Source organism: Mustelus asterias, chromosome 11 (genome assembly GCF_964213995.1).
Source record: "Mustelus asterias chromosome 11, sMusAst1.hap1.1, whole genome shotgun sequence".
Taxonomy (NCBI): domain Eukaryota; kingdom Metazoa; phylum Chordata; class Chondrichthyes; order Carcharhiniformes; family Triakidae; genus Mustelus; species Mustelus asterias.
In genome coordinates this window covers 81934053-81953151 of record NC_135811.1, presented here as the reverse complement: position 1 = coordinate 81953151, position 19099 = coordinate 81934053, and the positions used below count along the sequence as shown (strand labels likewise).

Genomic DNA, 19099 nt, shown 5'->3' with positions numbered 1-19099 from the left:
ATTAGTGGTATGAGCTTAAATGAGAAAAAATTGTCAAGCATGCCAGGAATCATAGAATCCCGACAGTGCAGAAGGAGGCCACTCAGCCCATCGAGTCTGCACTGACCACAATCCACCCAGGCCCTATCCCCATAACCCCATGCATTTACCGCAGCTAGTCCCCTTGACACTAAGGGGCAATTTAGCATGGCCAATCCACCTAACCAGCACATCTTTCAGACTGTGAGAGGAAACCGGAGTATCTGGAGGAAACTCACATAGACACGTGGAGAATGTGCAAACTCCACACAGACAGCGACCCAAGCCAGGAATCGAACCCGGGTCCCTGGCGCTGTGAGGCAGCAGTACTCAACAGTGGCTACCATGCTGCCCGTAGGAAGCCAGGTTGGCATTTTAAAAATCTTAAAAAAACATTCTCAGGCCTTGAATTTAACTGGGATAGGCTGGATTTCCCGGGCCTTGGCAACCGGGTGGTTTCAGTGAGGCAAGGAGAAGTTAAGTACCTTCACAGCACTTCTTGTGGGACTGGAGGACAAGAGTACTTTCTCCCAACCCACATAACAGTGCATTCTGTGCTGCCCTGATACCACAGAGGAGTGGATGTTTAAGACAGGGAATTGGCCACCAATCAAGTGGGCTGCTTTGTTACATATAATTACAAATTAATTAGTAAAGGTTTGATGGCCTATGGTGAATGGGCAGGAAAGTAGAGTTGAGGCCATCATCATATTAAATGGCGGAGCAGACTCAAGGGGTTAAATTGCCTACTTCTGCTCCCAGTTCTAATGATTCTTATGATAACAAAAACTTAGCATTGTCAACTTGATTATTTAATTGACAAACCCATTGGCTGGAAATTTCCCATCCCACCTGCCACGGGAATCGCAGCAGGAGGGACAGAAAATTTGGCAGAGCAGGAGAAGGCAATTTAGCCCTTCGAGCTGCTCTGCCATTTAATACACTCATGGCTGATCTCATCACAGCCTCAACTTCACCTTCCTGCCCGTTCGCCAAAAGCGGCATTGTGGAACAGTGGTTAGCACTGCTGCCTCACAGTGCCAGGGACCCGGGTTCATTTCCCAGCTTGGGTCACTATCTGTGTGGGGTTTGCACATTCTCCCCGTGTCTGCATGGGGTTCCTCCGGTTTCCTCCCACAGTCCAAAGATATGCAGGTTAGGTGGTTTGGCCATGCTAAATTGTCCCTTGGTGCCAGGGGGATTGTGTGGCTTTTGTTACCAAATAAACCTGTTGGACTTTAACCTGGTGTTGTTAGACTTCTTACTGCCAGGGGGATTAGCAGGGTTAATACGTAGGGTTACAGAGATAGGGCCTCGGTGGGATTTGTGTTCAGTGCAGACTCAATGGGCCAAATGGCCTCCTTCTGCACTGTAAGGATTCTATGAAACCCTTACTAATCTGGCAGATCATTCAAAGCTCCGCTGAGTGCGGGTGGGAATTCTTGGAATGCATGTGTCCGGAAAGCCCTGCTTATAATCTTTTTATAGACAATTTGGCTTCTTACGATCACAAGAAATAGGAGCAGGAGCAGACCATTCAGCCCATCGAGTCTAGTCCGCCCCACCGTGCAATAAGATCATGGCCAATCAGATTGTGGTCTTACTTTCACTATGTTGCCTATCTCCATAACCTTTAGCTCCCGTGCTAAAAATCAGAAACCTATCTGACTCTGTAACTCTTCTATCAGAACTTTCTAATAGCCAGGCACATTACTGATTTTCTACACTTGCAATCATTCACTGATTACACATAGAAATCCATGGGAGATCCATTGATGGCGTGCATAGGGCTCAATTCTGCGTCCCAGTCTTGTAAAAGCAAAAGGTCAAATGAAAACTGTTACATGACCTCCCCGACTTCTTTTCACACATTTCCTAACACAGCTGAAGCCAGAGAAGCGAAGAAACGGTTCAATTTCTCCAGTTAGCGATTAAATACATGAGATTTGAAATATTCACCAACCATTCTAAAGTATCAGAACGCATTAAATAGAAACAAACAAATATAAAAGAAGGTTATGCTTTAAAATATGGGGCACAGTCTCCAGTTAAAATTTGTGAATTGATTGATTGCATTAACAATATTTAGAATACCTAGCATTTTAGGGAATAATGGATACCTGGGAATGATTACATGGCTGAAATCTAATCGAGGGTTTCACGTAACATCATAAACTGAGGGCAAAGATTGAACAGTTATACTTTATAGCCATACTCTTAGCTTGGAGATTACCTTACAGCTTTAAACTTCCAAGTTGTTTGTGCATGTGTGCGTGTGGTATTTATGTGCTTTTTTAAAAAAAAAATATCTTCAGTCACTTTTTGTGCTCGCGGTAACTATTATTGTGCATATCAATCACCCGGACACTCCAGGTTAGAAATGTTTCTTAGGTGTGAAAGATCACTAAACCATCAAAATTGTGTCTATTATAGTGAGTGATTGTCTTCCATTTTTCACAGGTTTATTCAGAAATAATCTGCAGTTTATTATTGGGTAATTCTGTCTCTGACAAATGCTATATTTGGATTTAGCAGCACAATGTGTGATAAAATGTTACAAACATTGGAGGCCTGGTCATTGAGTGTATTTAAGACAGAGATAGCCAAGTTCTCGATTGGTAAGGGTATCAAAGGTTGCAGGGAAAAGGCGGGAGACCGGGGTTGAGAAATTTATCATAGAATCCTACAGTGCAGAAGGAGGCCATTCAGCCCATCGAGTCTGCACGACCACAATCCCACCCCGACCCTATCCCCATAACCCCATGATTTTTACTCTAGCTAGTACCCCTGACATTAAGGGGCAACTCAGCATAACCAACCCACCTAACCCGCACATCTTTGGACTGTGGGAGGAAACCAAAGCACCCGGAGGAAACCCACGCAGGCACGGGGAGAATGTGCAAACTCCACACAGACAGTGACCCGAGCCAGGAATCAAACCCGGGTCCCTGGTGCTGTGAGGCAGCAGTGCTAATCGCTGTGCCACTGTTGCCACCCCAAATCAACCATGATTGCATGGCGAAGCAGACTCGATGGGCCAAATGGCCTAATTGTGCTCCCATATCTAATGGTCTAAACCTGGTTCTGAATCCAAGGTAGTTAAACAGCTGACACTCTTGCCCTCTATCAACTACAGAAAAGTGGTTACATTAATTTTGGGTGAGCCTAGACTAATCCTTATTGAGTACAAAGGCGCAGCAGAAAATTGTCCATCCCTCTGCATTAATTGCTACTAAATTGGTATTTGAGAAGCCACAAGGAGCATCACTGTGAGAAACTGTGAAGCATTGTACCAGTTACAGCCTCACCCAGCTTAACGTAGGCGTGGTCCAGTAGCACAGAACGACCTACAATTAGGCACGGAATTGCCCATCTCCCTCAGGGAAGCCACAGGAAAAGCCAGCATGAGAACAACTGTACGAAGGGAATACTGTTCGGAGGTGGGGGCCTGAGGATGGTTGTTGAATCAATTTGCATCACTCCTTATCAATGTGCTATAGAAGGCCACGGTATGTTAGTGATGCTTCGTACTGCAAATTCAAATTCTCGCCGCTGATATCCCTCTTTTTTTTAAATAATTCCTTGAAACATTTTTACTCCATCTTCAAAGTTACAAATCCAGTGCTCAGATTAGACCGGGCAAACCCAAATTCAGTCCTTGCTCGCTCCAAAAACCAAATTCAAAATCCAATTGAATCCAATTCAAGGTCCACATAAGGGAGACAAACAAGATCCAAGCTAAGGCATTGCATCCTATCTTGGGCCTGATCTTAACCAAAAGGCTGAGGAGCGATAGATTAACCTAACTAATCGTTGACCCTATCAGATATCCCTCTTAGGGAGCACCAAATATTAGGATAACAAGTTACATGCAAAGAGTGATTAGTCACATATTTCAATTCTTGAGTGCTTGGACGAGGAGAAATTTCTTCAGCCAGAGGACGGTGAATCTGTGGAACTCATTGCCACAGAGGGCTGTGGAGGCCGGGTCATTGAGTGTCTTTCAGACAGAGATAGACGGATTCTTGATTGATAAGGGGATCAAAGGTTACGGGGAAAAGGCAGGAGAGTGGGGTTGAGAAACTTATCAGCAATGATCGAATGGCGGAGCAGACACATTGGGCCAAATGGTCTAATCCTATTCCTGTATCTTATGGTTTTATGGATTAACCTCATGTCTATTCTGAGGTGTGTGTTCAACATAAAACAAACTAAACAGCACTATAATCGATAAATATCGGCAACATAAATGGCAAACATCAGATATTGTCGCTATATACTGACCTGCAGTCCTGACTGGGAATTCTTTAGAAAAGGAAAGTTCTTGTAGAGTATTAGTTCCCTGTTTGGATTTATGACGTAACCTCAACCATGAAACTGACAGATACAAGACACTGTCTTTCACAACTTTTCAACGAGACCCAATTGTATGGCCAACAACTAACAGTTGATGCATTTAAGCCACACCAGTGGCAAAAATGATCACTCTTAAGAGTGACCTCTTAAGCTCACCAAATGACTCACTGGGTTATGGACAACAAGCTATGCTGTTGTATTAAGCTTCAAAGAAAGGTCAGGTTGTGCCAATTGGAGGGAATATGGCTCATAGTGCCGGGACTTTGGCATGCAACAGCGATAATAAAATCAATTGGCCTTTCTTCGAATGTGACAAATTAATGACTAATGGCCACCCTAGGCATAGATCAGGGACTGTATGTTTTACAGGGCAAAGCAGATCGGGTGTTCAATTTCCTACAGCAGGGGTAAGCTGGTAACGCTCCACCGACGCTGATGAAACATACTAGTAAGTGACCTTTGGTAGGGAGTTCAAGGTATTTGCCGCAGTGGGTGACCCATGTGTTTGACCTGAACTAATATAAAATGGATAATGGGTGCCTGCTGGCCTCAAATTTACGGTTTTGTGATATTTTGTGAAATGGAGCTTACTGAACTGGTTTGGGTGTAACTGCGAAGTACGATATTTAGGAAGAATGCAAGGTGACCAGCTCTGAGGTAAAAGAACCATAAGAGCTGTGGGGAGTACATGGGGGTTGGGGGCAGGGATACCAGTGACCATAAGAGCCATGGGGGTAGGCAATGGAGGTGGTCCTGGTGAGCATAACTCCCCCTGGTGGCCAATGGTCACAGTGCATATGCTCACAAAATTAAACAAGGGAGGCAAAGGCAAGAGAAGACTGCCAGGGTCAGTCTCCTACTGGCTGTCCTAGAAATAAAGGGACACAAGGGGCGGGATTCTCCAGCCGTGCTCACCCCAAAACTGGAAAGTCCAAGGTCAACCGACCTTTTCATAGTCTGTGTCCTGCCCACTGTGATTCCCATGGTGGGAGGGGCGGAAAGATTCCACCCCAGGTATGCAATCTTACCAACTGTTCACGTCACGCTCCCACTGCAGTGAGGTCAGAGACCTCAGCGTCCAGCCAAATCTCCGTTCACTGCGGCAGGGTGGAAAAATCCCGCCAGGGTGAATGGCCGTAACATTCCAGCCTAGGTGTCTATTAAGGGATGTGGGACAATCTTTTAAAGTACAGAACTGTCATGCTGGAAGAACATGTATTAAGACATAGAAATCTGAGTCACCCATTTAGGCCATTGGGTCAGTTCTGACATTTAATTAGATCATGGCCGATCTACATTCTTACTATGCGATGGCAAACTTGGAAATAAATGTTGTGAGCAATCAGCACCCACCTCACAGAATATCACAGAATCCCTACAGTGCAGAAGGAGTCCATTTGGCCCTTTGATCTGCACCGGCCACAATCCCACCCAGGCCCTATTCCCATAACTCACATATTTACCCTGTTAATCCCCCTAACACTAGGGACAATTTAGCATGGCCGACCAACCTAACACGCACATCTTTGGAGTGTGGGAGGAAACCGGAGCACCCGGAGGAAACCCACGCAGATACGGGGAGAATGGGCAAACTCCACACAGACAGTGACCCGAGGCTGGAATTGAACCCGGAGTCCTTGACGCTGTGAGGCAGTAGTGCTAACCACTGTGCCACCATGTTGCCCTAATCTTCTCCTTCATGCCCATTCCATTATTTTTTCAGTGCGTATCATATTGCGCACCATTACTCATTCAAAACTGCTCGCTCCAAGCCTCTTTTAAACTTAAAATTCTTAACCAATCACGAGATATTAAGCTCGGATCCATTCTCTGATTTCCCATCCTACCCCGCTTGACAATGGCTGGAATTCTCCAGCCGTTCAACCCCCCACCAGCGAGATTGGAGAATTTGGCACGCAGACAAACCTCCGCTCACTGAAGCGGGACTGGAGAATCCCAGCTGTGGGTGAGATCGGAGAATCTGGCCCAATGTTTCTGTTCCCTGAACCCCGCACCCTGACAATTTAGGAACTCGCTGGATGGGAACATTATAGATATGAGCCTATAAATTATCAATCCATTGAGCTGCAATATGTAAGGGAAGTACCATTTCATACCTCCTCAGCCCAAACAAACTCTTTTATAACCTCTGCTTCCTGACAAGGAAATAAATCATTTGACCCCTTGAGCCACCATTGTTCCTTTGGTCCCAATCTGTCAAAGCTCTGAGTCTCTCCTTAGAGTATATCAAAGTGCAGAGTACATATAAATGCTTTGATTCAGGAATATTTGACAGTTACTCCCATATGAAGCATTTCAAATCCCTTACAGCGGATCACAGAAGTGGCAACTTCCATATGTGTGCAAGTTAAGTGCTAATTATTAAAAGTTTTAACTGCATCCCGTATAACTCAAAGGGACCGTGTAGGATTTTATAATGCGACAGGGTGAAAACATAGATGCAAGGTTACAAGCAAGGAAGCAAAGTGCAAATCGTGCAGTAAAACGCTTCCATTTTATAGAAAACTTGACACCGACAACAGCTGCTGCTGTTGCACTTTGCATGAGGCCCCAGTCTCAGTAATATTGTTTAAAACTTTAACTGGGAAATAGAGTACAATAACTGTCTTCCAACCCTGGAGTTATGCACCGGCGGGACTTGTGTTAATGTACACGTGACAATTTCTTCCTCAACTTTAATATCGGGGGACGCGCCACGTAGAGGCTCCAAAACTCATGGCACAGAACATAAAACAAATCAGATTGTAAATTGCCTAGATTATCCCTTATATCCAGAGTATCTGGGTATAATTGCCCAGAGTATCTATCCCCCCTCAGCCCTATCTCCATAACCCTATGCATTTACCATGGCTAATCCACCCAACCTACACATCCCTGGACACCAAGGGACCATTTAGCATGGTCAATCCACCTAACCTGTGCCTTTTTCAACAAAACAAAAGCTTAGAGGAACAACTATTCCCTAGTTCAGTCTCCAAGTGACCTTTAGTGTAGTTTACTCTCAATGTGACCCATCGAGTTACCGCACATATTTACCCTGCTAATCCCCTGTCACTAGGGTCAATTTAGCACGGCCAATCAACCTAACCAGCACATCTTTGGAATGTGGGAGGAAACCGGAGCACCCGGAAGAAACCCACGCAGACACGGGGAGAATGTGCAAACTCCACACAGTGGTGGGCGGCACGGTGGCACAGTGGTTAACACTGCTGCCTCATGGTGCCAGGGACCCGGCTTGGGTCACTATCCGTGTGGAGTTTGCACATTCTCCCGTGTCTGCGTGGGTTTCCTCCGGGTGCTCCGGTTTCCTCGCACACTCCAAAGATGTGCAGGTTAGATGGATTGACCATTTTAAATTGCCCCTTAGTGACAGGGGGACTAGCTAGGGTAAATGCATGGGGTTATGGGGTTCGGGCCTAGGTGAGATTGTGGTTGATGCCGATTCGATGGGCCGAATGGCCTCCTTCTGCACTGTAGGATTCTATGATTCTATGATTCCACACAGACAGTGACCCGAGGCCGGGATTGAACCTGGGTCCCTGGCGCTGTGAGACGACCGTGCCAACCACTGTGCCACCATTCAGCCCACTTTTTAAAGGGATATCATAGAATCATAGAATCCCGACAGTGCAGAAGGAGGCTATTTGGCCCATCGGGTCTGCACCGACCACAACCCACCCAGGGCCTATTCCCATTAAGATAAGGACCCATTGAGGTAATCCAACATTAACCTTCTTCAATTGAGGTTCCAACCTTTTGCACCTGCACATCCCATTGTGAGGAATGTCACACAGACATTCTGTGTCTTTTTTCTGTGTCTTTATGTGACACGCGTTGTAACTTTCGAATCTCCCCAGCCACAAAACCAACTGCCATGAGCTTTTCTGTTGATGGGGTACGGTAGGATTTGTACAAATACCCTGGTGACTGATGCAATAAAGTTAACACATTGTCTGTAGCCTACGCTTTATACACTTTGTACAAAAGTCAATCACTGTCATCTTCTATTTCCTGAAATGATATTTTTTCAATAAATACATTAGTAAATGAAAGAACCAGCTCCATGAAAGATCCTTTTTCATGAGCTGAAGTTTCAGTTTAAGTTTATTCCTCAGCGTCACAATTAGGCTTATGTTAACACTGCAATGAAGTCACTGCGAAAATACTGTGATGCCAAAACAGTTTAACATCAACCTCGATTTCTTTCCTCAATTGTAAAGGAGTTAACATAAAAATATAGAAACTAGGAGCAGGAGGAGGCCATTCAGCCCTTTGAGCCTGTGCACCATTAATTTTGACCATAGTTCATCATCCAACTCAATAGCCTGATCCCACCTTGCCCCCATATCCCTTGATCCCCTTCACCTCAAAGAACAAAGAACAAAGAAAATTACAGCACAGGAGCAGGCCCTTCAGCCCTCCAAGGCTGCACCCACCATGCTGCCCGACTGAACTAAAACCCCCTACCCTTCCGGGGACCATATCCCTCTATTCCCATCCTATTCATGTATTTGTCAAGACGCCCCTTAAAAGTCATGACCGTATCCGCTTCCATTACCTCCCCCGGCAACGAGTTCCAGGCACCCGCTACTCTGTGTAAATAATCTGCCTCGCACATCTCCTTTCAACCTTGCCCCTCGCACCTTAAACCTGTGCCCCCTAGTAATTGACTCTTCCACCCTGGGAAAAAGCTTCTGACTATCCACTCTGTCCATGCCCCTCATAATCTTGTAGACTTCTATCAGGTCTCCCCTCAACCTCCGTCCCTCCAGTGAGGACAAACCAAGTTTCTCCAACCTCTCCTCATAGCTAATGCCCTCCATACCAGGCAACATCCTGGTAAATCTTTTCTGTACCCTCTCCAAAGCCTCCACATCCTTCTGGTAGTGTGGCGACCAGAATTGAACACTATATTCCAAGTGTGGCCTAACTAAGGTTCTATAAAGCTGCAACATGACTTGCCAATTTTTAAACTCAATGCCCCGGCCGATGAAGGCAAGCATGCCGTATGCCTTCTTGACTACCTTCTCCACTTGCATTGCCAATTTCAGTGACCTGTCGATCAATACTCAAGGGTTCTGTCATTTACTGTATATTTCCTATCTGTATTTGACCTTCCAAAATGCATTACCTCACATTTGTCCGGATTAAACTCCATCTGCCATCTCTCCGCCCAAGTCTCCAATTGATCTATATCCTGTTGTATCCTCTGATGGTCCTCATCGCTATCCGCAAATCCACCAACCTTTGTGTCGTCCACAAACTTACTAATCAAACCAGTTACATTTTCCTCCAAATCATTTATATATATGACAAACAGCAAAGGTCCCAGCACTGATCCCTGAGGGACGCCACTTGTTACAACCCTCCATTCAGAAACACACCCTTCCACTGCCACCCTCTGTCTTCTTTGACCGAGCCAGTTTTGTATCCACCTTGCCAGCTCACCTCTGATCCCATGCGACTTCACCTTCTGCACCAGTCTGCCGTGACGAACCTTGTCAAAGGCCTTACTGAAGTCCATGAAGACAACATCCACTGCATCTAACTGCTTCTTGAAATCATTCACTGTTTAGGCCTCCCCCTATATCCTTTGCTCCCTTTCACCTCAAGAGCTATATCTAACTCCTTCTTGAAAGCATGCAGGCCGGAATTCTTCTGCCATTCACGCCCCGTCACTGTTGCGAGCGAGGACGGAGAATTTGGCGTCCAGCTGAATCTCTGTTCACTGCAGCAAAACCAGAGAATACTGCTGGTGTGAATGGCTGAAGAATACAGGCCACAATGTCTCCAGTGTCCTGAACAATATTTATCCCTCAATCAACATCACAAAGAAAAGATTATCTAGTTATTATCACTTTGTTTGTGGGAGAATTTTTTGCCGTGTTACAAGAGTTAAAGTTTATTAGTCACACGTAAGGCTCACATTAACGCTGCAATGAAGTTACTGCGAGATTCCCCTTGTCGCTACACTCCGGCACCTACTTGGGTCAATCCACCCAACCAGCATGTCTTTCAGACTGTGGGAGGAAACCGGAGCACCCGGAGGAAACCCATGCAGACACAGGGAGAACATGCAAACTCCACACAGACAGTGATCCAAGCTGGGAATCGAACCCGGGTCCCTGGCGCTGTGAAGCAACAGTGCTAACCACTGTGCCACCGTGCCGCCCACTTCTTTAAGTATTTAATTGACTCGAAAGCACTTTGAGAAGTCTGGTGGTTGCAAAAAAACTACACGAATGCAAGTCTTTTTCTCTATTGGGTCTCTGTTCTTTACAGTATTGTATTAGTGCCTTTCAATACAAATAACCAAAGGAAATAGTTCCTGTGTGGAAAAGCCAACGATATTTCACCTTACTTTGAGAACAGTACTAAAGGAATTCCATTTTTAAATTAGCTAGATTACAATTAACAATTTTATTTTTAAAACAGGGAGGTCTTGTTAGCATTGCTACTTCTGGACAAATCCAATGGAAGTCCATGGTCACCAGTGCCCTCCTGGGACATGGTACCTGGAGAATGAAGATCCATAAAAGGAGTTTGATCAGCTTGTTAAACTTCAAATGGTTTGGGTTGGGACATAGAATAGAATCTCTACAGTGCAGAAAGAGGTCATTCGGCCCATCGAGTCTGCACCGACTCTCCGACAGAGTATTTTACCCAGCTCCTATTCCCCCACTCTGTCCCTGTAACTCACACATATTTACCATGGCTAGTCCCTCTAACCTTGGGACACTAAGGGACAATTTAGCACAGCCGATCCACCTAACCTGCACACCTTTGGACTGCGGGAAGAAACCGGAGCACCCTGAGGAAACAGAATGTGCAAACTCCATGCAGTCACCCAAGGCCGGAATCGAACCCGGGTCCTTGGGAGCTATGAGGCAGCAGTGCTAACCACTGTGCCACCGTGCCGCCCCATTTCCCGAGTGTCATTCAGAACTTGCACCTACAGATAGGAAAGCATCAAAATCTGCAGCTCCACATTATCACCTTGTTAGCAAGAACCTCAACGATAATAGAGAATCACCAGACCTCCACTATTCACTCATCAAAAACTGCTATACATGTCCAGCAGCCAAGGTTTCCTAGTATTACCTCTCCCCATCTGGAGTACAGCCAGTTATGAAGGAGCAAGCTCACTCCTGCCAAGCTGCATGGTACTATAATATTTGCACTGTGACCCTTTCCCAAACTTACACCTTACCCAGATATGCAGAGGACAATAAAAGCCTTTCAATGATTTTTAAAAAACAATAATGACTGGTTCATTATGATTTTTTCTTCAATAACTCTGCATTAATTATGAAGATGAAACAAATGGCACCCGTTCAGTCTCGACAAATCATTATGTCACTCATCATACCGAGAACATCTTTAACCCCTGAATTCGGAGGGGATTTTTATATTAGCTGAATGAAGGATGCAAGGTACAAGGTGGCAATGGGCGAGCCGACACTTCTCTCCTCCTGATTGTGCACTCACCGCCTCAGCTTGAGAATGTGGGAAGAAAAATCTCAGCCTGAAGATAGCTATCTACAATGTACCATCTCAAAATGATATTGCACAGGACAACAAAAAAATGCCTGCATTCCGAAAATTATTTAGACACACCATTTAGACATACCACTATGGTATCTCGGTCCAGTCGCATTCGCAGAGTGGTTCCGCTTAACCTGTCAAAGGCTACAGTAACATTTTAGCATCTGACTAAGTATGAAGCTCAAGTTATTGATTTCTTCAGCATAGAGAGTAGACCATCTGACTAACAGCCTCTATGGGAGCAATAGAGATAAGACTTCAACAAGGTGAGTGACTCTATACAGACAATGATTTATTGAGATTCAGTGCTAGTAAATGACTCCTGAGCAGTGAATGTTTTACTGGAGGCTATAGATCATGTGTTCTTAATGGAACCAAGTTTCAAACTAGTCTGTTCCTGTAGTACTTATTTCAAGTCATTTCTGCAAAAATTCCTTTTTTAAAAAAAGATATTTCTGAGGAAACAGTGCAAGAGCGAATGAAAATCTCTCATCCCGGAAGCTGAATGAGGTTTGGCTTTTACGTCCTTTCAATGTCAAATCAACTGATTTCAATTTGGACTGGGGCCAGTCAGGATGACTGAAGCTTGCAGGGTGATGTCTTCTCTTCAGGGCGGCACGGTAGCACAGTGGTTAGCACTGCTGCTTCACAGCTCCAGGGACCTGGGTTCGATTCCCGGCTTGGGTCACTGTCTGTGTGGAGTTTGCACATTCTCCTCGTGTCTGCATGGGTTTCCTCCGGGTGCTCCGGTTTCCTCCCACAGTCCAAAGATGTGCAGGTTAGGTTGATTGGCCATGCTAAAATTGCCCCTTAGTGTCCTGGGATGCGTAGATTAGAGGGATTAGCGGGTAAAATATGTAGGGATATGGGGGTAGGGCCTGGGTGGGATTGTGGTCGGTGCAGACTCGATGGGCCGAATGGCCTCTTTCTGTACTGTAGGGTTTCTATGATTTCTATGATTTCATTCGAGTTTAATATGATGTGCGTGCATTGCTAATGCGCCTACTTCAAGCGTCTGTGTTACCTCACATAAACAGGGCACCCACGCCCTCAGTTTGGGCTAGGTTCAGTTCCAAGTCGGAGTGGTAAAAGGCAACTGACACTTCCACCCAGTCCCAAAGTCTTTCTAAAATCAGTACCTCCTTAAAGACAATACCAAGATAACAGAGATAAAGGCAAAATACTGCGGATGCTGGAATCTGAAACAAAGACAGAAAATGCTGGAAAATCTCAGCAGGTCTGACAGCATCTGTGGAGAGAGAATATAGAGCCAACGTTTCGAGTCTGAGTGACCCTTTGTCAGAATAAGATAACAAACCTGATTTGGTAACAATGCCTACATGACTATTAATCCATATTGAAAAACACCAAAATTGTGTTTTAGGATAATCCGTTCTAACCCCAGTCATAATTTGTGTAATAACTCAGGAAGCCAACTGGAAAAGAATGGTGTTTCATTTTATAAAGCAACAGTTTAAACCACATGCCTGTGATGTGTGTATGTAAGTCCCATCCGCGATGGTAGGATAATGGACCCGCTCAAGGGCCTGCTTTATAAAGGGCTCTGGATACCAGTTCCAGCTGTTTAGGTAATTACCTATCACCGCGGGAGCTCGTATTGTACAGGTGGCATTTTCCAGCCGTGCTCCCCTAAAGGCCGGAAAATCCCACCCAAGGTCAACAGACCTTTGCATGGTCCACCCCTGGTGGCTACGATTCCCATGATGGGCGGGATGGGAAAATTCTGCCCTAAAGGTCCAACTGGAAGTTATCACATAGAATCATAGAATCCTACACTGCAGAAGGAGGCCATTCAGCCCGTCGAGTCTGCACCGACCACAATCACATCCAGGCCCTATCCCCATAACCCCATGCATTTACCCGAGCTAGTCCCCCTGACACTAAGGGGAAATTTAGCATGGCCAATCCACCTAACCCACACATCATTGGAGTGTGGGAGGAAACCAAAGCACCCCGAGGAAACCCATGCAGACATGGGGAGAATGTGCAAACTCCACACAGTGACCCAAGCTGGGAATCGAACCCGGGTCCCTGGCGCTGAGAGGCAGCAGTGCTAACAACTGTGCCACCGTGCCGTCCAAAGTCTGAGTAAGGGCTACTACTCAGTTAGAGCCCGTATTGCACATCATCAAGAAGCAAGGGCAGGCCTCCTTTGTGGTCGAAGGGAAGGGGCAGAGTTTGCTCGGGCGTGACTGGCTCAGCAAAATTCCATTGAACTAGGACAAGATCAAATACACAATGGTGACTAAGGCTGTTGTTAAGAAGCAAGGGATGAGATTGCAGAACCTTTGGCTTTGATCTTTGGGTCCTCACTGTCCACGGGGATGGTGCCAGAGGACTGGAGAGTGGTGAATGTTGTTCCTGTGTTTAAGAAAGGGAATAGAAATGACCCTGGTAATTATAGGCCGGTTAGTCTTACTTCGGTGTTTGGTAAGTTGATAGAAAAGGTCTTTAGGGATGGGATTTACGGCCATTTAGAAAGATGCGGATTAATCCGGGATAGTCAGCACGGATTCGTGAAGGGCAAGTCGTGCCTCACAAATTTGATAGAATTTTTTGAGGAGGTAACTAAGTGTGTTGATGAAGGTAGGGCAGTTGATGTCATATACATGGATTTAAGTAAGGCGTTTGATAAGGTCCCCCATGGTCGGCTTATGATGAAAGTAAGGAGGTGTGGGATAGAGGGAAAGTTGGCCGATTGGATAGGTAACTGGCTATCTGATCGAAGACAGAGGGTGGTAGTGGATGGAAATTTTTCGGACTGGAGGCAGGTTGCTAGCGGAGTGCCACAGGGATCAGTGCTTGGTCCTCTGCTATTTGTGATTTTTATTATGACTTAGAGGAGGGGGCTGAAGGGTGGATCAGTAAATTTGCTGATGACAACAAGATTGGTGGAGTAGTGGATGAGGTGGAGGGCTGTTGTAGACTGCAAAGAGACATAGATAGGATGCAAAGCTGGGCTGAAAAATGGCAGATGGAGTTTACCCCTGATAAATGCGAGGTGATTCATTTTGGTAGACAAATTTAAATGTGGATTACAGGGTCAAAGGTAGGGTTCTGAAGACTGTGGAGGAACAGAGAGATCTTGGGGTCCATATCCACAGATCTCTGAAGGTTGCCACTCAAGTGGATAGAGCTGTGAAGAAGGCTTATAGTGTGTTAGCTTTTATTAACAGGGGGTTGGAGTTTAAGAGCCGTGGGGTTATGCTGCAACTGTACAGGACCTTGGTGAGACCACATTTGGAATATTGTGTGCAGTTCTGGTCACCTCACTATAAGAAGGATGTGGAAGCGCTGGAAAAAGTGCAAAGGAGATTTACCAGGATGCTGCCTGGTTTGGAGGGTAGGTCTTATGAGGAAAGGTTGAGGGAGCTAGGGCTGTTCTCTCTGGAGCAGAGGAAGCTGAGGGGAGACTTAATAGAGGTTTATAAAATGATGGAGGGGATAGATAGAGAAAACATTCAAAGACTATTTCTTCGGGTGGATGGAGCTATTACAAGGGGGCATAACTATAGGGTTCATGGTGGGAGATATAGGAAGGATGTCCGAGGTAGGTTCTTTACTCAGAGACTGGTTGGGATGTGGAATGGACTGCCTGCAGTGATAGTGGAGTCAGACACTTTAGGAACATTTAAGCGGTTATTGGATAGGCACATGGAGCACACCAGGATGATAGAGAGTTGGATAGCTTGATCTTGGTTTCAGATAAAACTCGGCACAACATCGTGGGCCGAAGGGCCTGTTCTGTGCTGTACTGTTCTATGTTCTATGTTCTATCCAAACGTGATCAAGGAGGAATTGGATACGTTGTATGGTACCACTGGGAAAATGCCCCAGTCCACAACCGGGCTCTCTCCAGCTGAATTGTTATTGGTTAGATGGCCGAAGTCACATCTGGATTTGCTTCATCCAGATATCAGAGCAAATGTGTGGAGGAGACAAGAGAATCAGAAGGAGGGATACGACTATCATGCCAAAGAGAGACAGTTCAAACCGGATGATCATGTCTACATCAAGACCTTTGGTATTAACCAGAGGTGGTTACCGGGAAGAATTTTAAACCAAAGTGGTCCAGTATCTTGGGTCGTAAGGCTGCAAAATGGAAGAGTTGTTCGTTTACAGTATAACCTAGGGTCAGAAAGAGTTTTGGAGGCAGCAACTGTTACTGATAACAAGGTAATGCTTCTGTGGACATTCACCAGCAAGTTGTTCCTGAGGCTCAAGGTTTGCAAGTTGACTCTGCTGTGGGAATGGAAGATGAATATTCATTCACAGATTCTCAGCCCAGTTCTATGCCGATGATTCCAGATCCATCAATGCAAGATTCACCAGTGGTATTGCATAGGTCTTAACACAACCACAAAGCTCCTGACAGGCTTTAGCATAGTTAAGACATTACTTTTGTTGTATTTCTGCCTGATGGGGGAGTGAAAGGGGGAAAGTGTTGCAGCATTATTTTAAGTACAGTGTTCTTATAAATAAGCCTTTTCTCCTATGTAATTGTTTTAAGGTAGTTGTTTTAGTTGTCTGTTGAGGGCTCTGAGCACATGTGGATTTTCAGTGGGCTTTTCAGTCTGCAAGAGAGTATTCTACAAGCAAGAATCATTTTATAATGGTTCCTGTGTGTGGTGAACCATCGTTGGTTCCCACCAGGTAGTGCTGAGCCAGGGTCTGGCCAGTACTATGAGTCTGTATATATGTTGCTGTTGGGGTTAGGGTTGGGCTGTTCTACATGTTACTGTTGGGGTTAGGGTTGGGCTGTTCTACCTGTAATATAGTTATTATGGTACATCCCAGTCAGGCTCCGCCTCCTGGGAGAGGTATAAAGGTCACTGCTCTGTCTGGGACCCTTCAGTCTGGGATCGTGTATTATATATGGTAGCTCTATTGTAGTAGTCAATAAAAGCCTTTATTTCCTCGAGCATCTCTAGCCTCGTGAGTTATATCGCGCATCACTGTGTTAATAGTTGTTATTGCTATTGCTCAATTTTGCTATTTATTTATAATGTGTTCAAAATTGAGTTGGGCCTAAATGGAGCAGCACGGTGGCACAGTGGTTAGCGCTGCTGCCTCACAGCGCCAGGGACCCAGGTTCAATTCCGGCCTTGGATCACTGTCTGTGGGGAGTCTGCACGTTCTCCCCGTGTCTGCGTGGGTTTCCTCTGGGTGCTCTGGTTTCCTCCCACAGTCCAAAGATGTGCAGGTTAGGTTGATTAGCCATGTTAAATCCACCCTAGTGTCAGGGGGATTAGCAGGGTAAATATGTTAGGGGAATAGGGTCTGGGTGGGATTGTGGTCAGTGCAGGCATAATGGGCCGAATGATCTCTTTCTGCACTGTAGGGATTCTATGATATCCCCAAAGCCAACATAGGAGGTGATTTTTAATCACACAAGTCTGGAATGGATCTGAACTCTGAGCTGAAAGTGTGTAATATAGTGCCACCCACCTCCCAATGCCACTCCATTGCCTCTGATCAATCATCAGATTTGAGTTGGTGACATTAATTCATGTTTCAAAGGCTTCTATCTATTCCATTTCTCACATGTCACCTCCCCCCCCATTCAGTGCTCCACTAAGATGGAGGCAGCTAATGTCAGCTAGCATCTCCGTTACCAAAAGCGAAGCAGAACAAGACTGTTCTCTCAATTACCTTATCTATGGGTATATGGTTAAACTGATCTCAATACAGTTCCTGACCACACAGAAGAGATCTGTAATTCTGCAAGTGGGGAGACCTAAATGCAAAGCTACGTCTCTGCATGCCTTATTAATGATTCTTGAATCTGATCGGTTAAAGAGATACAGAGTTGCTTGTCCTGTTTACACAGGTCCCAGATCCCCTGTCGCACTGAGCTTACTTACTGTAGGTTCCACTGCAAAAGCTCACAGGAAATTTGTTGGAATGTGTGAGTATAATGAATGGCTGTTGATGTTATTTCTCTGCTGACTGCAACATCTAGCCCTTAGATTTGACACTTTCAGTGAATGACACACAAGGAAAAAGAAACGGAGAACTTACAGTCACACCTTGCGTCTTTGAAAGGAGTGCATTCCAAAGTCAAAACTTCGTTATCTTCACAGACGGTGCAGGGGAGACAAGGATCAACACTGCTCTTCTGGTCTGAATAAGTGTTTGCGGGGCAAATCTCACAGATTGTGTTCTGTTTAGAAGTACACTGTTCCAGTACCCCATGTCCTTCGTCGCAAAGATCGCACAGAAGGCACTCTCCTCCAACATCATCAGGGTCTTCATAATACCCATTCATGCAAATGCAGAAAGTGTCAAAGTTATCCATGCAAGGGATTTCAATAGTTCTTGTACCTAAACACATTGTGCAAGGTTTGCAGGGTTCGGTGTGGCTTATAACATCTGAATAAGAGACACCTAGGATGAAAGAGAAACAGCAATCAATTAAGTCCAAACATATATTTTCTTTAGATTCATGCTTATAACATGGGTGCCACTGTTAAGGTCAGAAATTACTGCCCATTGCAAGAACTGAGTTGATTTTTAGACTACATCAGAGAGCAGTTAAGGGCGACGCACCCTGTAAGTTTGTTTTAAGAGTGTGCAGGCGAGTTTTTCAAGTAAAAGGCTAATTTAAAATGTTTTCTGTGACTGCACAGTGATTGAAAGGGGTTGTCTTGTCCATGGTTCTTTAAGCTTTCTGTGTCATGACCACACAGTTTAGAAGGAACATGCTTAAAAGTCAACCACATCCAAGCAACGCTGGAGCCACATAAAGGCTGAGGGCAGACTTCCTTCCTTGTAGGACATTCCTTCTCCTCTTTCCGATGCCAAACCCTAAGAGGACATTGGCGACCGTTGGATTGGTCCATGATTATGCTTGGCAAAGTATTGCTGTAGTCTGCAGTTGCCCTCTGCACTATGACTGACCAGGAAACTCGCCTTCTCTTACTGCCTGTTATCAGGGGTATTGGAAGAATTTACTGACTGATAATCAACCTGTTTGGCTGCATTACCAGCGCACTTTCTGTGACCATCAAGCCCTGATGTGGGTCTTGAACTGGCAGCACTGGCTCAGAGGTAGGGCACCACCACTGTGTCACAGGACCCTACAGAACATTAAGAGTTAATTAAGATTTTACAACATTCTGACAGCTTCACAGACTTT

The 19099-nt window shown here is 45.3% G+C and overlaps 1 protein-coding gene across 1 annotated transcript in view; it reads right to left on the bottom strand.

Annotated features, from left to right (window-relative positions):
* The window catches only part of LOC144500957 (tumor necrosis factor receptor superfamily member 16-like), a 168479-nt gene that overhangs the window by 92189 nt on the left and 57191 nt on the right, over positions 1 to 19099 (bottom strand). The window contains exon 3 of the mRNA XM_078224454.1: positions 17983 to 18348. Within this exon, the coding sequence (XP_078080580.1) occupies positions 17983 to 18348 (366 nt within the window). The remainder of the gene's footprint in view (positions 1 to 17982; positions 18349 to 19099) is intronic.